Source organism: Asterias amurensis, chromosome 4, assembly GCF_032118995.1.
Source record: "Asterias amurensis chromosome 4, ASM3211899v1".
Taxonomy (NCBI): Eukaryota; Metazoa; Echinodermata; class Asteroidea; order Forcipulatida; family Asteriidae; genus Asterias; species Asterias amurensis.
Window position 1 is genome coordinate 7814568 of NC_092651.1, and position 25800 is coordinate 7840367.

General features: G+C 40.7%; 1 protein-coding gene across 2 annotated transcripts in view; it reads left to right on the forward strand.

Annotated features, from left to right (window-relative positions):
- The window catches only part of LOC139936020 (nuclear pore complex protein Nup98-Nup96-like), a 90457-nt gene that overhangs the window by 44750 nt on the left and 19907 nt on the right, over window positions 1-25800 (forward strand). For both annotated transcript variants that reach the window (XM_071930718.1, XM_071930719.1), the window contains 16 exons: window positions 605-744; window positions 1901-2014; window positions 2484-2573; window positions 3445-3826; window positions 5327-5425; window positions 6787-6948; window positions 7709-7975; window positions 9151-9293; window positions 10698-10935; window positions 13336-13451; window positions 14626-14805; window positions 15773-15909; window positions 17892-18191; window positions 19246-19401; window positions 21969-22098; window positions 22215-22338. In XM_071930718.1, the coding sequence (XP_071786819.1) occupies window positions 605-744; window positions 1901-2014; window positions 2484-2573; window positions 3445-3826; window positions 5327-5425; window positions 6787-6948; window positions 7709-7975; window positions 9151-9293; window positions 10698-10935; window positions 13336-13451; window positions 14626-14805; window positions 15773-15909; window positions 17892-18191; window positions 19246-19401; window positions 21969-22098; window positions 22215-22338 (2778 nt within the window). The remainder of the gene's footprint in view (window positions 1-604; window positions 745-1900; window positions 2015-2483; window positions 2574-3444; window positions 3827-5326; window positions 5426-6786; window positions 6949-7708; window positions 7976-9150; window positions 9294-10697; window positions 10936-13335; window positions 13452-14625; window positions 14806-15772; window positions 15910-17891; window positions 18192-19245; window positions 19402-21968; window positions 22099-22214; window positions 22339-25800) is intronic.

The window sequence follows — 25800 nt, forward strand, 5'->3', positions numbered from 1 at the left end:
GGTGGTGTAGTGGTGCGTACAGTAAACCAAACTAGTGTAGTTCACCTCTGTGTCTTTAACTCAAGACATTGAATCTCTACACTAGTCTTACAGACGTCTCATTTCTTTTATTCTGCAATTTATACTTGGTTAATTACAGCCATGGTTTTATTGGTTTGTGAAAACAGATGGGAACTAAAGTTGTCCATTTATGTGGCGTGTCATGAGCATTTAACTGAATACCTTAAAATGAATTAATGATAAACAAGGAAAAATTTTACAGTGCAGTTAGTTACGATCCTATAAGCTAAAGTAGTAGTCCCGCCAGTTTTCTATACCTTCCGCCCTGGGTAAAAGCAGTACGGTTCTTCACTGAACTGAGGAGTCTCCCGAACATCTGATAAATCTACTCCACGGTAGTAGAATAAAGACAGTTCTCTAAGAACAAACAATACCTGGCAAGTAGACACACACATGGTGTTACCGCAAACCAAATGTATAAGGAAAATTTAATTTCAAGGAATAGATATATTCGATACAGAAATCATGATTTAAACTCGCACAATGTTTTTTTGTCATAGTCTTGTATCGTGACTAGAATTGTTATAATTGTTTCTAATTTCAGTTCATTTTCGACGTAAGGAGATTACGGTCTACCCAGATGACACTACCAAGCCAGATGTGGGTCAAGGGCTGAATAAGAAAGCAGAAGTAACACTGGATCGCACCTGGCCAACTGATAAGACTTCCCGCAAAGCTATTACAGTAAGGACACAGTCCTGGTCCCAAATTCATAGAAAATACTGCGTAAAACATCCCTGCTTAGCAATAACCAGCAGAACACCAGTCAAAGCTTGTACATGTGGCGTGGTATTAACCAGCAGAACACCAGTCAAAGCTTGTACATGTGGCGTGGTATTAACCAGCAGAACACCAGTCAAAGCTTGTACATGTGGCGTGGTATTAACCAGCAGAACACCAGTCAAAGCTTGTACATGTGGCGTGGTATTAACCAGCAGAACACCAGTCAAAGCTTGTACATGTGGCATGGTATTAACCAGCAGAACACCAGTCAAAGCTTGTACATGTGGCGTGGTATTAACCAGCAGAACACCAGTCAAAGCTTGTACATGTGGCGTGGTATTTTGACCGGTAACCTTATTCTGGTTAGCATAGTTTTGTTTTGCCTAGCTTATTTTTGTGCTTAAGCAGCTAGCTGAAATTCAGCCCTGGTCTTGATTGATAGATATTTAGATCTGTAAGGATGAAACTAAATTATATTCTTTATCCCCATTGCAAACTTTAACAACTAAATTATTGTGGTACCTGCTGGTTATGATTTGAACTCTCCCTAGCCATCGGGTAAGCTCGGTGGTCTAGTGGTCATGGGTTTGTGTTTTATGAAAAAGATGCTTACTGTCTAAAGTTCCTACAAGAAGATTCTTATTTAACAAAATTGTTACAATGAGCAATTGCTGCAGCACAGGCTGGGGTGTACCACGGTTGAGAATGAGCCTTGATCTGGTAGGTAGGAGACGGGATGTAAATGTCCATACCAAGGTTAATCCATTAGGATAACTCCTCTGCTGCCAAATCAGGACCAAGACTTAGTATCCAAGACCGTGGCACATCTGCGTGAAAACATCAAAAACCATCCCAGTCAGCCTTTCCAAACTGAAAAACAGTACGATGAAAAGGTTGGAATGTAGTTGTTGGAAAAGCGTATGAAAAGTAAGAGTGAGAAATTAACTCTTTCTCAAATACGTTACTTCAGAGGGAGCCGTTTCGCACAATGTTTTATACTATCAACAGCTCTCCATTGCTTGTTACCAAGTAAGTTTTTATGCTAACAGTTGTTTTGAGTAACTTACCAATAGTGTTCAGTGCTTTTAAGAATGGGTTTGTTTTTGTTGTTTGACAGGATACTGAGCGACTTACAGCTCTGAATTATGAGGAAAAGCTGGAGAAAGCTACAGCCAAGCTAGGCGCTAAGTTCATTGAATATCGACCCAAAACTGGATCATGGGTCTTCCTGGTAGGTTTATCAAAAAGAACATTTTGGTTTCTGGTAAAAAGGAATTTTTAAACTGATACTTCCTGTACATGTAAGCATTGAAGAATGGTGAATAAAGCCCATTTTACACAAGGTCTCAAAACAATGGTTGTTGAGGATGAAATTGATGTAATAAAATAGCAAATTTGCATCATGTGAAATGAATCCGTGTGATGAACCAGGATTATGACCTCACAAAATTGCATCCCTGTTTAGAATTTAAGATCAGTTTTATTAAACGGCGCACAGCTTGATAACAAAGTCCTAACCATTGCACAATGGTCACGCGTGCACAAACTGTGGCCTATTGTTAACAATAGTTCCTTAACAATAGTATCCCCAAACATGTAGCGGGTTACTCTCTTCTTTGAAAAAATCTGCACGCGTTGGGTGCAAGTTCTGTAGTAAACTGATGGGTTTTTCTGTCATGATTTGTGTGTATTTTGTGTAGGTCCAACATTTCTCCAAGTATGGACTGTCAGATAGCGATGAAGATGATGAAGCGCCCTCACAGGATCCAAAGAAACAGAAAACGCAGAAGGTGCGCATCAAGAATATCATGGTCAAAGTAGTTTAGTAGTTTTTAGCTTTCCTTTAAATACCAAAGAAGAAAAAAACACATGGTTAGCATCCTGCCTTTTTGAGTAAAGGGAGGAGGAGAAGGCCAGTTCCCGACACATTTTTAAAGACAACTGACTGACCAATTTGTAGAAATTAAATTTTGTTCATCTGAGATCGTTAAAATGTATCATTTGTTTAAATAAAACAATAAAAGGAGGTGGCCTCTTCAAAGGAAACAGGCGAGGACGCTAAACGTGTTTTTGTTGTTGCCCTATTTACTTGTGAGTTATCATATGCACCCAGAGCACAATGTAAAGTTATAAGGATGTCCACATAATTATATTCAAGTCATCATGAGTACTAGCCTTAACTTGGCATGCCTTGAACTTTGCTCTTGAAGGGACGCAGCAATTTTCCTCTGGTAAGGGGCACCTTAATGGCGTGTCATGGCCGAGAACCGGATTCAAGCTCTGGTGTTGATCAGCAGAGTGTGGGTTCGAATCCTGCTCATGATACTTGCCACGTTAAATTGGGGAGGTAATGCTTTCTGCTCTACCGGCCAGGCTTCGGACTGATGATACTCAAGCCTACATCCGTATGGACTGTAAAAGGGGTAACCCTGTTTCAGCCCTAGGAGTAGGTGGCAAAGGCCTCTGGCGACTTGCATAAAATAAAATAAAAACTGTTAAACCCAGTTTCCCTCTGTCTGTAATTTTGCATCATGCTGACTCATTAGTGCAATTCTCTCTCATGGTCAAACTTCTAAATGGAAACTGTGTTTTAATAAACCATGAATAATAATAAAAAAGTTTATAACTTGAAATTCAATGTTGTTGTTTTTTGCCTAACAGCAACCAGGACAAAAGCCAACAGGAGCAAAAAAAGTATCCACCAAGCCAGCGGTAAAACAGCCTCCTAAAGTGGGCCTGGATAGTCGTAGCCAGCCAATCAGAGAGCAGCAGGAGGAAGAGCCAATGGGAGATGATATTGATATGGAGATGCCTGGTGATTCACCAATCAGAGGGCTCGGTGGGTTCTATCTTAACGGACACGTAGAAGCAGCCGATGCTAACCAGCGGGGGTTGTCTAGTGATCAGGAGGAGCTGGAAGAGGGTCTTGATCATGCAGCGTCTTCACATCGTCTTGCTAATGTCTTAGGAATGAACTCTCATCGCTTGCAGGTCATGAAGGGCTCATTCTTTGCTGATGATGAACCCGTTGAATATGATTATGGTAGGATTGTAACTCATTAAATCATTCAGTTTCATCATGATGAACCGGTTGAATATGATTATGGTAGGATTGTAAATCATTAAATCATTCAGTCTCATGATGATGAACCGGTTGAATATGATTATGGTAGGATTGTAAATCATTAAATCATTCAGTCTCATGATGATGAACCGGTTGAATATGATTATGGTAGGATTGTAAATCATTAAATCATTCAGTTTCATGATGATGAACCGGTTGAATATGATTATGGTAGGATTGTAACTCATTAAATCATTCAGTTTCATGATGATGAACCGGTTGAATATGATTATGGTAGGATTGTAAATCATTAAATCATTCAGTCTCATGATGATGAACCGGTTGAATATGATTATGGTAGGATTGTAAATCATTAAATCATTCAGTTTCATGATGATGAACCGGTTGAATATGATTATGGTAGGATTGTAAATCATTAAATCATTCAGTCTCATGATGATGAACCGGTTGAATATGATTATGGTAGGATTGTAAATCATTAAATCATTCAGTCTCATGATGATGACAAATGCTTACTATTCAAAATAATATTCTTTATCCCCGATGCAAATTTAACATCTATTATATTGTTGCGGTACTCGCTGCAAAAACATAGGATTCGAACTGCCTCTAGCTACCAGGCAACCTTGGTTGTCTAGTTGGTAAGACACTGGTCTAGAATTGCAAGGGTCGTGGGTTCGAATCCCACCTGAGTAATGTGCCAGTGATTTTTTGTTCACATGACTCGGGGGGGGGGGGGGGAGTACTTAGTAAACAGTGCTAACACACATTGGTGTATGGGTAAAGAAACCCCCAAATTAAAGGCACTAGACACCTTTGGTAATTGTCAAAGACCAGTATTCTCACTTAAGTTCCATCAAGAAAATGAAATAATGCCTTCGCATCCAATTAAGCCGGCCAGTGTGTATTATAAAACATTGCATTCTGGTGGTGTAGTGGTGCGTACAGTAAACCAAACTAGTGTAGTTCACCTCTGTGTCTTTAACTCAAGACATTGAATCTCTACACTAGTCTTACAGATGTCTCATTTCTTATATTCTGCAACTGATACTTAAAGGCACTGGACACCTTTGGTAATTTGTCAAAGACCAGTCTTCTCACTTGGTGTATCTCAACATAAGCATCAAATTACAGCACTCCACACTGATGCTAAAAAAAAAAAGCTAAGTACCCGGATCTCAGACAAAAGTTTCAAATTTGACTAACGTGCGCGAAACAACCAAATTGTATGTTTACCCGCGACTAAATACACTACTAGTGCAGTACAGTGGTCGATGACGCAGTGATCACAAAGGTGGTGTGGCATGTTTGTCTGACAGCCGGGTAATTTTTTGGAGTCATTAGTGCAGGGTGTTATTAACAGTGCTACCCATTCAAGTTGTATAATAATAATAAATAAAAATAAAAGTATTAATTATCATTTAATAGAAAATGTTGTTTTTTGTTTTGTTCCTTTAGCTTTACGCTCAGCTCCATCCCAGCCTCGACCCTCGTTCTTTGACTCTCCATCTAGAGGATCCCCCATTCCTATAATGGAAGAGTCCTATCAAGAAAGAGGTAGGTAGCGCTATTGGATTTGACTGCATGCCAAACATTGGGTGCGTTATATTAGCTTCCTCGGGTCGACCCGGTCTGTCTCCGGTACGTTCAAATAGCTTTGAGGTCATTCCAGGGGCTCACCCTGTTCAGCCCCAATTGCCCTGCTTGTTGAACGGGTCACTTGGGGCTTGCCTGAGGTGCATGACGTCACCACGAGAGGGCGAGTGTGATCATTTGATAAGCTATTGTCAGCTGCTCACCCGACTGAGCAACGCGGAGTCGACATAGAGCTACATTGCATTCTGGTGGTGTAGTGGTGCGTACAGTAAACCAAACTAGTGTAGTTCACCTCCGTGTCTGTAACTCAAGACATTGAATCTCTACACTAGTCTTACAGACGTTCATTTCTTTTATTCTGCAACTGATACTTAATATTGTCAAAGACCAGTCTTCTCACTAGGTGTATTTCAACATAAGCACTCAGCTAAGTACCCGGATCTCAGACAAAAGTGTCAAATTTGACTAACGTGCGCGAAACAACTAAATTGTATGTTTACCTGCAACTGACTACACTACTAGTGCAGTTTAGCGCGTCGATGACACAGTGATCATGAAGGTGGTGTGGCATGTTTGTCTGACAGCCGGGTAATTTTCAGCCGGGCAACGTGGAGTCGACACAGGGAAGCTAATCGAACGCACCCATTAGTAAGATGCCATCGGGGTTTTAAAGGAGCTTTATCAATATAGGATTTGAGGCATTGCATGGCGAGGTATCCATATATATTTGGTTTGTGGTAACACCATGTGTGTATCTACTTGCCAGGTAGAGTTTGTTCTTTAGAGAACTGTCTTGCTTTGTATTCTACTACTGCGGTGTAGATTTTTCTACTTGTTAACTACTACCTGGACGGAAGGTAGAAAATCGGCCGAGTCTACTACTTTAGCTTTTAGTGGACCTTTTTTTAACTTCACTATCAATTGGTCTCAACATTTTGAGCAGTATCAACCCAAGTGCATAATTATTTCCGTAAAAATAGCCAACTTTCAGTCTTTTAGAATGTTTCAGAGTAGTTTAAATTGAGGCAATTACATAACTCTTTAGAAGGTGACGGCTGTCTGGGCCCAATTTCATAGAGCTACTTAAGCATAAAATATCGCTTAACATTTGTCTGCTATTGCACAACTAAGCAGGATACCAGTTACATTTTGTACGTATAAAATGTTAGTTTAGCTGGTAAGCATAATTTGGTTGTGCTTAATAGTTTTTTTTTGCAAAGCAGCTCTATGAAACTGGGCCCAGGTTTTGAAAGGTTGTGTAACTTATGATAAATTTTTGTTTCATGAGCATAGCCTTAAAGCACTTGTTTGATATACCACAGGATTGAATAGGAGCATGGGAGGTGGAGTGTTGTGGCCTCGTCCCATGGGTAGTCCAGCCAAATATCTGGCTGGTATGGGCCCTACAGCAGACGTCAGAGCTAGCCCCACACCTAGGGCTGTTAAGGATGAACTGCTTGACCCTTCAGACCATTATATGTCTGGTAAGTTGTTAATTGTTTATTTTTCCTTTCCAACTACTCTCAACATGACTACTTTAAAGGGTTTGTGTACATTTTTGCGTGATACAAACACAAATTCCACAGATTTACATTAAACTTACACGGTTTGAAGATAATGGTGGTAGAAAGCTTCCCTTAAAATATTACTTGCTGAGGTGCTGTATTTTTTAAAACATTAGTAAAACAATTTCATGAAAATATTTTTTGTGTCAGAAGACGAAAATTATTTTAGCATTGAAACCTGAAAACATTGCTCTGTGATTTTCACTTTTTTTCCTCTCAAAACGTTAATTTCTTATGAAGTTGAATTTTCAACAGGTAACTTAAATACATACATCTTGATTCACAGTGAGTAGGGATTCATGTCATGGCCAAAGACTTTATCTACAAAAGGTATCAAAACCTTTTGGAACAATTAAACAAACATTTCAACTAGGTTTCTAAAAACCTTTAGCAGTTTCTTTGATTTGTTGCCAGTCTTCAGTCTACAGTGAATCACTTTGATTAAGCATGAGGAGAGCTTCCAAAATTTCAAAATAATTGAGACTAGCATAAATATGAAAAGATCAAGTCAGGCTACAAAGACAAACACACAAGTAACAAAGATTTTTAAGAAAATAACTGCCATTACATTTCTTGTAAAACTCACCTTGGCCTGTAAGCTTACACTAAATACAATTTTGACATGAAAGTTGGTAAACAAAAGGAACATTTATTCAAAGTGTGTCTTATTTTTTCAAAGGTTTATTTGCTGCTCCTAAACAATACCCTGCCTTGACTGGTCCCCATCATTATCCAAGTGGAATGACCCAAGACCGACCATCTAGACTCGTTGGATCTCGCCCTCGTCAGACCATCTTACCACTCAAGCAGTCAGTGATATGTGGTAAGGTACCCTGCATAGCGGATGCTGGCTTGGTCATGAGTAGATCCTTCAGAGTGGGTTGGGGACCCAACTGGACTCTGGTGCATTCTGGAAAGGCTGTCGGACAACGCATGAGTGCTCTAGGTAAACACAAGTTTTATTGTCTTCTTATGTTATTATGTCTAGTACTTTACTCTCGGATGTTTGGATGTATTTTATTAGGGAATCAATGTGTGGTGAAGAGGTTTTCAACTAGTGGTTTAATCCCAACGAGGCCTGGTTCTTGATAATTTTACCGAGATAAAGTCGAGGTAAGTTATCAAGAACCAGGCCTCGGCAGGTTTAAACCTCTAGTTGAAAACCGATTTAACACACTTTGATTCCCATTCATAAATACCTTTTTGGTAAAAAAACATCAACACTTTTTTGTCAAAAAGTAAAATAAATTAAAAAAATTATTATAATTGTTCAATGATTTCTTTCAACACAACACCCCTCCAGCTATAAAATGGTAAAGCCCTCTGCCGCCCTCGGGTAAATAACTCCTTAAAAGGGAATTCTGTGCGCGTATCGCGTGATGTGGCACAACTGTTTCAGCCGTTGCTCTCGACCAATAGGAATGAAGAAACTGTCTTATAAGAACAGGTGCAAGCTCGCGTGTCACACCCATGTTTCAACACTTTTTACCGGTCGTAAGCAAAGGTTTATACACACCCACGTGACACGCTCTCCACCAATAGGAATAGCGAAACTGTCTGAGGTATTTATGAGTGTAGCTTAAATGCTAATTCATCCTTTTGGCTGCAAAGCTTGATTTTTAATAAACTAATAATAATAAAATAATGTCAAATAGGTAGAATGGGAACAAACAATTGATTGTAGTATTGTTAGTTTTATTATTCATAAATGCTCTAAACAGTTTCGCTATTCCAGTTGGTGGTGAGCTCGTCACATGGGGGTGTTTAAATTTGCAATATTAACACGGCCAGTTGTGTTTAAAAACAAGTGTGGCGCACAAGCTTTACACTTGGCGCTAATTTACGCTTATTCAATAAATACCTTAATAATCAATGTACAACTTTAAGTGTGTATGCCGGTGGTTGAGTGTTGTGTGCAATTTCGCGCTTTGTGACACAGTATGAGATCATGACAAGAATTGAAAAGAGACAACAAATTTTGGATAGCTTTTCCATCATTTTTACTTGTTTTAACAAAAAGGGCATTGATGAGTTTGTGATTAGGCACTATTGAAACAAAGGTCAGACCGCTGAGACTAATCTCAGCGCTCAATCACTGTAACCATCCTGTCTCTTCATCAGATATCAAGCAGGAACCAGCCACCTTTCCTCTCCTGACAGCTAAACAACCCAGCAAGTCATCCCTAGATGCAACCCCATTCACTATTACTGTAGAGAAGCTGAACCTAGCCCCTCATCTACTGGGTGCTGACAGCAAGATTCTGGTAAGGCACCAATCTTTATATATATTGCTAGTGTGTCCAAACATTAGAAATAATGTACAATATATTTTACTTGCAAATATGACCATGTAATGTATGACAAATGTGACAGGTATAAGTGAGACTTGAATTGTTTGAATATCATTTCCCAACTATTGTTAAATGCACTTGACACTATGGTAATTACTCTAAATAATTGTAAGCATAAAAACTTACATATAGTAGTTTTTGGGAAAGAAGTAATTTTTCACTCAAATAATAAAAGACTTCAGCTGAAGCCTTTTATTAGGCACCTGAAACAGTGAAAGCAAACAAATTTGTGCAACACTGATTTTTCTTTCATTATTCTATTGCGACTTTGATGACCTATTGAGTCCAAATTTTCACAGGTTTGTTATTTTATGCATACGTCGTGATACACCAAGTGAGAAGACTTGTCTTTGACAATTAGTATTACTGTCCAGTGCCTTTAAGCTACATAGCGTGCAGTATGATATCACAGTACACAAATGGAGACCGTTACATGTAAGTCTAGGCAAAGCTGATACAGCTGAAGCAACAAATTGCCAAGATGTAATGGATAGTCTCTACCAAACCATACCTAGTGTGGAGCCAAATAATCATTATTTTCAGAGGCCATACATTTGAGTACCTAATTACCATACTGGTTGCAATAGGTTTTTACTAACAAGAGGAAGTTTAATATTGTCTTGAATCTTCGCATCCAATTAAGCCGGCCAGTGTGTATTATAATACATTGCATTCTGGTGGTGTAGTGGTGCGTACAGTAAACCAAACTAGTGTAGTTCACCTCTGTGTCTTTAACTCAAGACATCGAATCTCTACACAGGTCTTACAGTCACTTGTCATAATCAAGAGCTGTATTATTAAAGCTGTGAATTGTTTCTGGTGTTTACATACTGATTGAATGATTTGACACTTATCCTAAGGGACTTGCACTGGCTACCAATTGAGACACAAATTCAATACAAGATCATGCTGCTTGTGTACTGATGGCTGAATTCCTGTGGTCCAACAAAACTTGACCAACCCACTGACCTTCCATAAAACATCTTATATCTTTCATTCCAGTTCGGACAAATCTGCATTATTCATTCCTAGAAGCAAACACAGTTGGGGTGACAATGCCTTTTCTGTTGCGTCCCCCCATGACATGGAACAGTCTTACTAACAACATCAGACAATCACCTACAATACATATTTTAAGACCTCACTCAAATCTCGCCTGTTTACAAGAGCTGACTGTGCGGTGCCATGAGCAATGATCATTGGAATATGGCGCCATATTGTTAGGATTGAATGATTGATTGATTGACTGATTGAATGATTGATTGATTGATTGATTGATTGATTGATTGATTGATTGATTGATTGATCGACTTTTAGGATCTTCATGAGCGATCCCTAGGAGTACAGCTTCATCACAGCGTCTGTTCTACTAGCCAGACATGCCCCGTGTTTGCCCCTAAGCCTGGGGTAGATTGTTTACATGACTTTGCTAAGACAGCCATGAAGGATTGCCAGGAAAGGCTGACTGCTGATGAGACTACCTTAGAACATGGCCAGCTGGTATGGAAACTCATGGTAGCACTCTGGGGACGCTTACCGGATGAAGATCAACAAGGTAAGCAATAGTTTAGGTCAACGTGTCAAAGGTTAAGAAAGACTACCTTAGAACATAGCCAGCTGGTATGGAAACTCATGGTAGCACTCTGGGGACGCTTACTGGATGAAGATCAACAAGGTAAGCAATAGTTTAGGTCAACGTGTCAAAGGTTAAGAAAGACTACCTTAGAACATAGCCAGCTGGTATGGAAACTCATGGTAGCACTCTGGGGACGCTTACTGGATGAAGATCAACAAGGTAAGCAACAGTTTAGGTCAACGTGTCAAAGGTTAAGAAAGACTACCTTAGAACATAGCCAGCTGGTATGGAAACTCATGGTAGCACTCTGGGGACGCTTACTGGATGAAGATCAACAAGGTAAGCAACAGTTTAGGTCAACGTGTCAAAGGTTAAGAAAGACTACCTTAGAACATAGCCAGCTGGTATGGAAACTCATGGTAGCACTCTGGGGACGCTTACTGGATGAAGATCAACAAGGTAAGCAACAGTTTAGGTCAATGGTCAAAGGTTAAGAAAGACTACCTTAGAACATAGCCAGCTGGTATGGAAACTCATGGTAGCACTCTGGGGACGCTTACTGGATGAAGATCAACAAGGTAAGCAACAGTTTAGGTCAATGGTCAAAGGTTAAGAAAGACTACCTTAGAACATAGCCAGCTGGTATGGAAACTCATGGTAGCACTCTGGGGACGCTTACCGGATGAAGATCAACAAGGTAAGCAACAGTTTAGGTCAACGTGTCAAAGGTTAAGAAAGACTACCTTAGAACATAGCCAGCTGGTATGGAAACTCATGGTAGCACTCTGGGGACGCTTACTGGATGAAGATCAACAAGGTAAGCAACAGTTTAGGTCAATGGTCAAAGGTTAAGAAAGACTACCTTAGAACATAGCCAGCTGGTATGGAAACTCATGGTAGCACTCTGGGGACGCTTACCGGATGAAGATCAACAAGGTAAGCAACAGTTTAGGTCAACGTGTCAAAGGTTAAGAAAGACTACCTTAGAACATAGCCAGCTGGTATGGAAACTCATGGTAGCACTCTGGGGACGCTTACCGGATGAAGATCAACAGGGTAAGCAATGTCAAAGTGTCAAAGGTCAAGTAATAATACAATTGGCTTCTTATATAGTGCTTGTATCTGTCACTCAGTGACGCTCAAGGCTCTTTAAACATTCAGTGTTTTTCTGCAAGGTACGTGGGACTACATTTGAATTATGAGACCTACTCCTTTTACAAAGCACTGTGTAATGGTTTACAAGGTGCTGTGGTGCAATATGCAGCCGATCAAACCGGGAACACCGAGGCGAACCCCTTCTCTTTTTGATGCACTGGGTACTTTAATATGCGTTACACAACACATGGGACCAACAGCTTTACGTCCCATCCAAAAGGACAAAGCAATGGTAAGTGTCTTGTTTAAGGACACAGGGGTCACGACTTGGACTCGAACCCACACTCTGCTGATCAGAAACATCAGAGTTCTCTTAACGGGCTCTTAACATAAGGCCATTAAGAGGTCAAATTAGAAAGTTGAAAGGTTAAAAGGTCAAAATAAATGCAATCAAGTTTTTGAAGTTGATGTTGTTCTGTAATTACAATGAAGATCGTATGAGTCAACGGATTATCAAATCTATTATTTATTTAAATATTGCGATGGAGTTTTACTAACAAGAGAAAGTTAATCTTCGCATCCAATTAAGCCGGCCAGTATGTATTATAATACATTGCATTCTGGTGGTGTAGTGGTGCGTACAGTAAACCAAACTAGTGTAGTTCACCTCTGTGTCTTTAACTCAAGACATTGAATCTCTACACCGGTCTTACAGTCACTTGTCATAATCAAGAGTTGTCTTATAATTGCTGTGAATTGTTTCTTGTTTTGACTTTTTGATTGACATAAGGATCTCCATGAGCATTCCCTAGGAGTAAAGCTTGCCAGGATTTATTAAAATATTGGATTTGCCTGAAAGTTAGCATGTATCTTCAGGCATGCAACTCTGAAATGGAAATCTGGGCTACAAAAAAAACATCTTCTACACTATTTTTTGGCACAGTCTTGCTCCTTGTGTTTTTGCTTTTTCTATAAGGGGATGCGGATGGAACTGGACACTGTAAAGGCCCAATATGCGGCTTGGACACAATTATCCTCGTGTACAGCATACCCTCTACGCTATTGTTCACACAAAAAGGGCCCAATACGCGGCTAACTTCTGTACACACGATCAATTATTGTCCACGTCGTGTTCTGCTGAAGAGTTGCATGCCTGTATCTTATTTTTTTATTGTTGTGAGTGTGGAGTAGAAACTAACCTTAATGATCTGTGTACATTGCCTCATACAAATTTGAGTGAAAGTGACTGAGGTTATGTCATTTTGCAACTGGTTATTTTTTCAGAGCTTGATCCATCTGGTTACCCGTTCCACAAGGCCAGAAGGGAAGCGTTCTCACGATGGCTTGAATCTGGCTCAGGGAAGAGAATCAACAGAGAGGTTCAGGACTCCAAGTTCAAGGTAAGAGGAAAGACACCAAGGATGGAATCAATGTCAGCATGTTAAGATTTATTGTTATCTCTACTCAAAATCACATACAGATTAAAGGCATTGGACACTATTGGTAATTATTCAAACTTATTGTTAGTGTGACACCAGGATTTTAATAGGATTCAAAAATAAATGGGCTTGAGGAGAAGAGCTTGCCGTTATTTACAATGTATTTATATCTCGATCTGGAAAATAGAGAGGAGAGAACAGAGTCCGTTAACTCTCTAAAGTATTTAGAAAGTGAGTGTAAATATGAACGTGAAGCTTATGAGGCCGTAAGTGTGAACAGGTTAATTTGCATAAATAAACGTTTTTTAAACAAACTGAATTGGCGGAAGGATGAAAAGTAAGGTAAGTAATCATTAACAAATGAAAGAAAATAGTACATTTAAAGGAAAAATAAGAAAACTCTGTAGGGTGTTTATATAACCGTCGCATTAGCATAAAAATGTACTGGGTAACGAGCAATGGAAACAGTTTGATCAGGAAAATGAAATGATGCCTTCGCATCCAATTAAGCCGGCCAGTATGTATTATAATACATTGCATTCTGGTGGTGTAGTGGTGCGTACAGTAAACCAAACTAGTGTAGTTCACCTCTGTGTCTTTAACTCAAGACATTGAATCTCTACACTAGTCTTACAGACGTCTCATTTCTTATATTCTGCAATTGATACTTAAGGGGACTGCAGTTGATTTCACAAAACGCTAGGATTAATCCTATCTTCAGATCTTGAGTTAGGACAAGTAACTCAGACGGGTTCAGTGCTTCCTAATGTCTAAGGTTAAGGAACTTAACTCGTCCTAAGTGCTAAGATTAATCTTTAGTTAGGAAGAGTTTGGTGAAATCAACGGCTAGACGTTGTTGGTAATTTCTCAAAATAATCTATAGCATAAAAACTTACTTGATAACAAGCAATGGAGAGATGTTGATAGTATAAAACATTGTGAGAAACGGCTCCCTCTGAAGAAACATAGTTTTGGAGGAAAGGGTAATTTGTCACTCAAATATTAAAAGACTTTACTATGCATCTGAAAGCACACAAAGTAATGCAACAAGGTTGTATTTTTCTTCCATTATTATCTCGCAACTTCAACGACCAATTGATTGATGTAAAATTGATATTATGTATTTCTTCCGCAGGATATGGGACACATTGAAGCAGTGTTCTCGTTACTGACTGGACATCAAATTAGCGCAGCATGTGCAGCAGCCCAAAGGTCAGGTGACCACAGGCTAGCTCTACTATTGGCTCAGGCAGGAAGCACCCAAGAAATCAAACAGTTAGTCACAAAGCAGCTCAGCGATTGGCATGAGATGGGCGTAAGTTGATCAGTTTGAGATGTCTTATTCGGGTACCAATAAAAGTTGACATCGGCCAGTATGGATGTGCACTATCAAGAAGATAAATCAAGCTATTTAAGAAGACGTAACAGTCTACTGCTGAATAATTGAAGGGTTTAACTTCATACCATTACTGTTGAGCACATCCTTCTACCGTACTTGAATTGTGTTTTGTTATAGATTTGTTCTCATATTAGTAATGCAACAGAAAATGTTTTCATATTGGTTTGCACAGAAACTGGCGTATACCTTTTTGTTTCCAAAAGGATAATAAGAATGTCTATGCCATTTGTAGTCCTGCCTTGGTCGGCATTTTTCTTAACCAACACCAAAATAACCCAATTTACATTTCCTTTTAAATGCAGTGATTTTATTATATACATGTACATTCGTATTCACTCATGTATACTATTGGATGTGATGGGTGAACATAACAACGACTCAATTCAAGCCAACATTTATTTCAAGCTGCTCTTCTCAAGATAAAGTATAAAAAAATACCATAGAAGATGAAGGGAAATAGTTAATCTATGTTAACCAAAATAAAGAGAGTATGAGGCTGTATAGCCAATGCTTATAGAACAGACAGACAAACAACAAACAAGTAGACAAGACAAACAGGTATCAAGAAAACATTTACAAAAACAGACTGGGTTGCTATGACAGAAATAAATGGCTGATGACATAATGTAGGAGCTGGATGGACTGAACATACAAGAGAGCTATGCAACAAACTCGTAGAGAAGAAGAAATCATTTCAATTTCGTGGGAAAGGAGAAATCATGTCTATGTTTGAAAAAACAATATTCCAGAGATATTAGTTGCTATGCAAATCAACATGTTTGTGATCTATGTCACTGTAACTGCCTCGCAGCATTCACCTTGGAGTGCTTACACTGCTCAATGCTACCTGATTATAATAACATTTAAACATTTGATCTTGTAGGTTGATAGGTTCATAGCTCCTGAATATCTACAAGTGTATGCTCTATTGGCTGGCCAGCTTGTATGGCAATCATCACATGATAGCATCAATACATGTCAGAATTTGGACTGGAAGAGAGCCCTCGCTGTTCATCTCTGGTTAGTATCAAATTGGAATACCCATAATAGTAGCTTCTTTGGAAGTTACGTGGCCGAGCGGTTAACAACACTGAATGCAAACTCTGGTGTTTCTGATCAGCAGAGTGCTGGGTTCAAATCCCCAGCCGTGACACTTGTGTCCTTAAGCAAGACACTTAACCATTGCTTCGTCCTTCGGATGGAACGTAAAGCCATTGGTCCCATGTGTTGTGTAGCGCATGTAAAAGAACCCAGTGCACTTATCGAAAAGAGAAAGGATTCGCCCCGGTGTTCCTGGCTTCATGCGTCGTAGCACCTTGTAAACCCTTATATAAGGTGCTTAATAAATGGCTCTCAGAATTCATCACTGCAATAACCTATCTTTCTGAAAGTTTGTTTATACTCTGCGCCTTGAGTACCTTGTTTAGTAGTTATGTGCGCTATATACATGTAAGACTTCAATATTATTATTATTCTTACATGTGTATAGCCCCCATCTCTGTCGCTCAGTGATACTTAAGGTGCTTCAACATTCAGTATTTCCCTGCAAGGTATGTGGGGCTACGTTTGAATTATGAGATCAACTCCTTTTACACCATGTAATGGTGTACAAGATGCTGTGGCGCAACATGCGGCTGATCAGAAACACCAGAGTTTGAATTTGGTTCTCTTATTTGCTAGGCCATGACACATCACTAGTTGGGCTAAGAGATCAACATCAATCTGTTCAGTATAATTTTGTTAGTGCAGTTTCGCATCCAATTAAGCCGGCCAGTATGTATTATAATACATTGCATTCTGGTGGTGTAGTGGTGCGTACAGTAAACCAAACTAGTGTAGTTCACCTCTGTGTCTGTAACTCAAGACATTGAATCTCTACACTAGTCTTACAGATTTGATTGGAAATTTGTTTCTTTTTCCATACAGAATGAAGTTACGGTTTTGTGCATTAGGGATGGGGGTAGATTGTCTGGTGAGGATCAACTCATCAGTGGACTCAGTAGACTTGTCAGTTATATTGTAAAACTATTAACATATATTTGGTTTGCAGTAATACAATGTGTGAATCTACTTGCAACGGTAGAAATTGTTCTCTAGAGAACTGGAATTTTGAGAGACTTCTCAATGATTCGACTAGCTTGCTCTAGTCATATATGGGAGATCCACTTAAAGCTAAAGTAGTAGTCCCGGCTGATTTTTACCTTCCGCCCAGGTAGTAGTAAAAAAGCAGGACAGTTCTTTTCAGAACTGAGAAGTCTCCCGAATTATCGAAAATCTACTTCGCTGTAGTAGAATATAAAGCTACCTGGCAAGTAGATACACACATGGTGTTACTGCAAACCAAATATATATTGATACCTCACCATGCAATGCCTCAAATCCCATTATTAACACTGAGAATTGAGGGGAATGTCTAAAACCAAGTTTATACTTCATGCTAATGCGAAGTGAATTTGACGTGAATTTGTTGTCACATCCCTCCTTTCACAGCGATATTCGCAAGTGAGTCGAGCAGAGTTGAACTGCTGCGAATTAGTCGTTGCTTCATTGTGACGTCAACATTCGCTTCACATTCGCATTCGCAGGAAGTATGAACCGGGCTTTATTTTGGCGTGGCTGAGCGGATAAGAGCACCAAACTCAAGCTCTGGTGCTTCTGTTCAGCAGAGTGTGGGTTCGAATCCCGGTCGTGACACTTGTGTCCCTGAGCAAGACACTTACCTATAATTGCTTCTCTCCACCCAGGGGTAAATGGGTACCTACACGGGCAGAGATGGTTCTTCTGATTGATTAGCTTACATGTAGTGCGCTACATATTTGGCAGCATAGGCTGTATACTCCCAGTGAGCTGAGATGGTTTAAGGAATGAATTAAGGACCAGTGGCCAATGGTAATAATATGGAAGCGCTTTGAGATGCCCTTTGGTTGTATAAAGCGCTATATAAAAACCGACTACTACTATTAGTATTATTATTACTGTTGTTTCCTTTAATCCACATGCAGGCATGCTTGCAAACCAGTAGCATCCATCCAGGATGCTCTCGCAGAGTTTGATAAAGGTTTCCATGGAGAATCAACTCTGGGTCGCTACTGCCCAGTGCCACGTCCCCCGTATATGGAGAATAATCCCGAGGTATACCCGGAGGATGGAGGTATGGAATATGAAGAGGGGGAGATAGATGGCTACACGGTTTGGGATATGTGTTATCATCTAGTCAAGCTGTATACTGATCATACACATAGATTGGAGAGAGTATTGGCACCAACTACACATACAGCATACCAGTTGGACTACAGGCTCAGGTTGGGATTAAGGACTTGTGTTCATTATGATCAGGGCCCAATGTCATGGTTCTGCTTACCGCCTATTTCTGCGCTTACTGTCACCATTCACTGCATAGAATGCCTAGTAGTGTGGAGTACATACAAGCGAAAAATCCCCTTGCTAACCCGTGGAATAGACTTGGCATATGCACACAATTCCTTGCTTCTGCAGGCGCCAATTCTTTGCTTTCGGTATAGCAGAGACATGAACTTGGGTCCAATTTGTTGTATCAGTCTGAAGAGTTAAATAGTAAGAAACAGTCCATTAGAGTCTGACAATGTCTGAAGTCTGCTTTCTCTGGTTATGTCTACTTGTTTGCCATTGATAAATCTATCTGCTCATTGATTTCTACTTCCAATTACTGGTCCCTTTCCCCATTTTAACGTTGCCTTGTTATGGACGATCATCGCATTGCCTTTGGATTGGATTGGGCGTCACTTTGCAGGTTCTTCAAAATTATGGACTATGTTAGTTCACAACAAAAAAGGAAACTCCAATCCAAAGACTACATGTCCCTTTAAGTACAATTTAATTTATGGACCCTCAACCTTTGAAACTTACTATTTTTATGATAATACTTTAGGGTATTATTCACTTTCAAAGCGTTGTTACGACTTTAAAGGCACTGGACACTTGTGGTAATTACTCAAAATAATTGTTAGAGTAAAAACTTACTTGGTAATGAGCAATGTGTAGTTTTTGAGAAAGTGGTTATTTCTTACTCAATTATTAAAATACTTCAGACCTGAATGCCTTTTTTAGGCATCTGAGAGCACACAAATTTGTGCAACAAGGGTGTTTTTTCTTTCATTATTCTCTTGTAACTGCGATGACCAATTGAGTCCAAATTTTCACAGATTTGTTATTTGATGTATGTGTTGGGATACACCAAGTGAGACTACTGGTCTTTGACAATTATCAAAGTTGTCCACTGCCTTTAATCCCTTTGCCCATTGGTAGATGGGTGTATATATTGTGCATATATTTCCATTGAGCTGAGCATTAACCATTGATTGATCTTTGTTTCTATAGCTGGCATGTTTTACATGCTTTACAAGCATTGGGTTACTCCCATATCTCAGAGCAGGATTTAAATCATCTTCATGTTAGCTTTGCCTCACAGCTTGAAGGGCTTGGACTATGGCACTGGGCTGTCTTTGTTTTGCTCCACATTCAAGATGATTGCCGGTGAGTTTCCTTATACGTTTCTGTCATTAAAGGGTTTGGGTACTGTTTGTACGACACAAAACACGAAGTCCACAGATTTACATTAAACTTTAACACGGTTTAAAGATAACGATGGTAGAAAGCTTCCCTTGAAACATTACTTTCTGAGATGCTGTAGTTTTTGAGAAATGAGTAAAACAAATTTCAAAGATAATTTTAAATTATTTTAGCAGGTACAAGGATTTACAAAAAAACATTGCTCCGTAGTTTTCACTTTGTTTTCACAAAACGTGACGACTAATGAAGCTGAAACTTCTAAAGAAAAATTAGATTGCATCTTCAGTCACAGTGAGTTGGGATTCATGTCTTGGCTCAAAACTTGATCTACAAAAGGTATCAAAACCTTTCAAGAGCTGTAGTTCAGGCCTCAAATTTCCCGATTTTTAGGGCAAGGCCATGAGGTAGGGCACCAAGGCCAACTTAAAATTTCAAAAAGGGCATCAAGACCATAAAAAATAAAGAACATGAAACAATTTCTGTTTCAGGTCCATGAAGGCTATTTTAATGAACCATTTCAAGACTTTTGCTTTCCTTTAACCAAAAACATCAAGTTTTTTTTAAATGTATTTAATTTTATTGATTAATGGGAAGTAAAAGTATGCATCAATTTTTTGTTGCGATGGCCAGACGTAAACAATGAACTGTCACTTTACTGTGTGCAGCGGAGATTTTGTTGCGACAGCCGGACGTAAACAATGAGCTGTCACTTAACTGTGTGCAGAGCGGAGATTTATTCCACGGACATACATGTACATGTACCTTTCATGTACATGTACGTGAAGCGTGATTTACGTAACATGGCCCACGTGCACAAACATGTACGAGTACCAGTGAACAAGCACAATACCAGTGGAATAGGCGGACGCCCAACCTCAAATGGAACCGAAATTGTGATTAGCTGGTACCCATCATGGACAACCTTGCGTGGGTACGCGTGTTGCAAGATGAGTACCAGTGCGATTGTTCTCAAATGGTCGTTGCAAGTACATCCGGCCCGTGTATAAACTTCGAGTACACAATGTCTATGGATGCACGTCTGTCGTTCGTTTCTGCATCGTGCACAAACAATATGGTCACACACATGCACTGCATGCTGCCGTCCGTTTCAATTCCGTGTGATGAGCATTCAACCGACTGCGCTCTGTGTGTGCGTGTATTAATATAGGATGTACATGTACATGTAAGTGTACAAAAAAGGGCACGGCGGCCATCGGAGAAAAAGGGCACGGCCTTTTTGGCCGCGAAAACGTCCGATTTTCTCGGGGCACCACGGGGCACCACGGTCATGGCCGTCGTGGCCGCCGGGAAATTTGAGGCCTGGTAGTTTATAAATAATTATGGAAATATTCATCTAAGTTGTGACCAATGAACAAACAAATCCAGCATGCATTTACTGGAATACTTACCTGCCTTCGGTTGATGTTGGTTGATTTTCATTAGTGTTTGCATAAACCAGATGTGGTTTGATGTGAATACTTAGTCCTTATTGTTTATTTTGTTTTAATTCTTGTAGTTTTATATATTCTGTAAAATACTTGATGGTCACTTACAAATTATGTTACCCTAGAGGGCCCTGTGAGCAAAGTTTACAATTTAAGTGAAAACTTTTTGTTTTCAAAATTTAGTTTGATCAAAAAAATGAAATGATGCCTTCGCATCCAATTAAGCCGGCCAGTGTGTATTATAATACATTGCATTCTGGTGGTGTAGTGGTGCGTACAGTAAACCAAACTAGTGTAGTTCACCTCTGTGTCTTTAACTCAAGACATTGAATCTCTACATTGATCTTACAGACGTCTCATTTCTTATATTCTGCAAATGATACTTAATGAATAGTTCCAGCCATGGTTTGATTGGTAGGGTGTCATGGCCGAGAGGATTAGAGCTTCAAAATCAAGTTCCTATGGTTAAGTCATCGGAGTGTGGGTTCAAATGCTGGTCCTGACACTTTTGTCCTTGAGCAAGATACTCTTTTATAATTGCTTCTCTTCACCCAGCGGTATAAATGGGTACCTGCGAGATTAGAGGTTTATATTTTGTATGAAAAAGCCTCTTGGGTGCCACAGCAGCTCAGGGCTGTATACCATGTACATGTATATATAGAATGGTTTATTATAAAATGTCATAAGCAGCCACATGCTGAATTGCAACAATTTACAATAAAAAGGGTAAACAATACAAAATTTGATAAAAAAGTTATACAAATTACATAAAAATTTGACATTAGAAATTTCCTGATAAAAGAAAAAAAGGGACATAACCAGTTTGGAAATAAAAAAAATGTAACTTGTAGACAAATTGAAAAGGGTAAGAACTGCAAAAACTGCAATAATTATAGTATACTCCCAAAAGAGCTGAGAAAGATTAAAATAGAATGTTATGGCCCAATGACCAGGGCACTAATGTAAATCGCATTGAGACGTTATTGTGGAATGCGCTATAAAAGAACTAATTAAAAAAATAAAATAAAAAACAGCTGTGAATTAAAGTTGTCCAATTATGAAGTGAAATGCTTTATTTCATTACAGGCGAGAGTCGGTGGTAAAGGCGCTCATAATGCGACAATGCACACTGAAGAGAAGTGAAGCGAATTCTGCTAAAGAAAGGTTTCTTGTCGGTCAACTCAACGTGCCGGTTAAGTGGATCAATGAAGCTAAGGTAAGAAATAGGTTATGTTTAGTTTTATTTCCCCTAAAAATATTGAAATGTATTATCCTCGTACTCCTTAAAGTTAGAGGCAGAAGTTTCACCTGGTTCCATGTTGTGTCTTTCAGGCGTTAAAGGCTCTGTATGAAAAGCGTCCCCATCAGCAGGCCTGGCATCTGCTGGAAGCTGGTCACTGGAACGATGGTCACTCGGTTATCATCAAACATCTTGCTGCTGATGCTATCATTAATGGTAAGTAAATCTACAATTAACTCCAAGTAAACCTATCATTTGAATGATGGTCACTCTGTTATCATTAAACATCTTTAAGCAAGTTCGAGTGTGCTCCGTGTTTAACTAAAGGTTGACTATTTTGACTCTAACTCAGGCTGGTCGACCATTGGTTGACTACTGTGGTCGACCATTTAGAACCAGCCTCAGCACCATGGTTTTTTCACTGGTCCAGATAGCCTGTTCCATTCTAACATGTGTAAAGTGCGGAGGGGAACCAGTGACACTATAGACGATGTGGCCTGTGACATCACATGTTTACAAAAGAGCCACAGAGCCTGGACTTCCTGCAGGCATGATTTGTACACAGCCTAATGGGAGAATACATTAAATCTTATATTTTATGGAGATTGCACTGTCTAATTCTTATCAACTTTTGATATGATGAAAGGGGGCACATCTGAAAACTTGTCCAGCTTTTACTTTCATAAATCTTAGATTTATGTGAAAATTATGACACAAAATGTCAAGTCTATTTCATTCACTTACCCAAATAGCCACTACTTATGCATATTTCATAGCCGACAGGCTAATTCGCTAGAAAAATTGACAACCAGAGGGCGCCCTCTCGCGCCCACCCAGCATGCTACGCAGTAGCTCCGCCAAATACGTCCTTCTTTTTCTAGCGACCGTACGTGGTAGACGTGAGTTTTTCCACCCTCTTGCTTTAGCTAGAGTACTTGTACGTTCGCTTTATTCCTATAAGATTACAACCAGTTTATTAGTAGAGTTTTCAGTCATTTTGAGTGACGTTTTGGAAGAGCCCGAGACGTCTTTTCTGTTACACTTATCACCGAATTCTTGAGAATTATTGCATGATTTGCTAAGATATATATTCTGAATTCTGTTGAGACCCGAGCGCGAGTAGCACTCAGGGCTCCCGGGGATCGAGTACATCCCCTTACCTTATTTTCCAAGTGTATATATATTATTGTTGTGTCTCCGTGCCTTCCTTAATTTAATTAATTACGATATATAAATTAACTAGCGTCTCACCTCCGTGGGACTCCCTCCGGGAGCAGTACTCCCGTCCGTGGTAGAAAAGCTAGCTTTTTTCTAGGGTCAGTGTTCCACACTCGTGGGACTCCCTACTCTCCGAGAGAAGTACTCCCGGCCGTTGTAGTAGGAGGCTGACTCCAGGGCTCAATAATTTACGATTGGCTAACGTTCTTCTGGTCGCGACCAGTCGAACTCCCCCGCCCGAGAGAAGTACTCCCGGCCCGGCGCAGGAAGTTAGCGGAGAGAGCTTGGGTATACCGGTTAAATCCGTTCCCTTCCCCTGCTCGCTCCCCCTCGCTCCAGCGGAGAGCGTGGGCGCAAACGAAAATATATACGGGGTATACCGGCCTCTGGCCTCTCCCTTGCCCCGTCTGTTTTCGTACTGAGCCGGTCCCCGAGCTACCAGGAATTTACGCCGGTAAGGCTGTTCGATAAATTCCATGGTCAGCCATTTTCCTTCCTCGACACCGCGGTGACTTGGATCGAGGGACTATTGAGGGCGCTGTTGTGAGAAACATCGACCGGACGGTCTTTTTCTTCCCACATACGCAGTACCGCCCGGAAAGAGGGACGAACTTCAGTACCGGTCAAAATTGAAAAAGACCGCGCTACTGCACGTACGTGCCCTAGCGTCTCCTATCACTATCCATGTGATATTAACGCATTAGCGATTTTTTCTTTCGCGCGATTATCCAAATAATAATAATAAATATTAAAAAAAAAAAAAAAAAAAAAAAAAAAAAAAAAAAAAACTTTTTTTTTTTTGTGCGCGACTTACCACAACATTTCACGGCGCTCCGCGCGTGATTATTACAATGGTAAAGAGCACAGCTAGGGGCTCGAGTAGTACCAAGGGTAAACCCATGAAAAGTACATCACACTCGAAGCCAACGACTGCAACTTCATTCAGTCCTCAGGCGAAGATTTCCTCAGGATCCTCTACGCCTCAACAATCCTCTGGACTGTTAGCCCAGGCAAGTGAACAAAAGCGAGTGGGCTCAGAATTAAATTTTTCTCCGGCCCAATCTTCGCGTTCCGGGCGATCTGGTCCCCCGCCCGTGGGGCGGACGGACCAGGGACTAGGAGTGAGGGAATCACAGTCCACCTCATTTACGGACTGCTGCTCGGGAATACCAATGACTGATTCAGAGTTTTCCCTGGCCAGCGTGGCTTCAGTCAAGAAGACCAAGCAAAAGCATTCAGTCTCCTCTTCTGATGACTCTTCAGCTACACTGAAGGTCAAAAAGAAGAAGAAAGAACAGGATACCATATCCCCGTCAGCCTTTATGAAGGCGTTCGATTCAATCAACGCTTCATTGGCAACGATCGCCCAACAGCGATGGGGGGCGGCACCCACCCCACAGCGGGCTCCCCCACCATCCACCTTCCCGGACCCAGACCTGGGATTGGTTGTTCAGGGGCCTATCAGAGCAGCCCCAGTCGTTACCAAACCTCCACAGTTGGCAGAGGTAATCGATAGTGGGACGGAGGTGCCTCGCACTCCGGGGCATGAATGGCAACGGAGAGGTTCTCCTACGGCCATCTCGCTGCACCCTTCAACTACCCTTGAGGCATCCAACGGGGAGGAACCCGAGGAGAAGCCCGAAGGGGAGAGGAGCTCACATGAGGCACGCTCTGAGGAAGACGAGCCAACAGAACCGAGCAGTTTCTCTTCTTTTGAAACTCAACTCCGACTGGTGCAACGGGACATGGTTCGGGTACTCAAGCTACCGACCGATGATACCCCAGGGGACTCATCGGACCGTCGCTCTTTCAAGACAAGAACCGGAGGGGAAGAAACGCGCAGCACGCCGTTCCCGACCCTCCCATTAGACCGTCTTTGCGTGGACCGCATCAAAAGCACAGCCGCTCTAAAGAAATGGATTCCACATACCAAAAGGTCTAAGAACTACTTCCAGTATCCGCAAAAGGACTGTGAGGATTTCTTCACCGTCCCCATCATACCGTCTACCGCAAAAGACAAACTCCAAAGCGATAGCGGTAAAGCCTCAGTTAAGGCGATCTTTGCCGACAAGGGGAAAGCCCGACTTGAGGAGCAGATGAGGAAAATCGATGAGGCAGCCCGCTTCGGTGCCAAAGCCAACGCTTTTCTTCTACTGCTCTCGGAATACATTGTCTGCGCCTGTGAGGAGGGCGCATCCACTCCAGCGGACATGCTAGCCATAGCTTTTCGCTGTCTAGAGGAAGGCCTTAGGATGTCCTTGGAGCAATTCACCAGAATTTCGCTCCAGACCACTCGTTCCAGAAGGACAAATGTACTTGAGACACTGTACATTCCCTACGAAGGGGCCAAGAAGAAATTAGAGGATATCTCTCTTCTTGGGAACGACCTCTTTGGAGGGCAATTCCAAGAGGTTCTTGAGACGGAGGCAAAACACTTAAAAACCGCAGACAAGCTAAGCC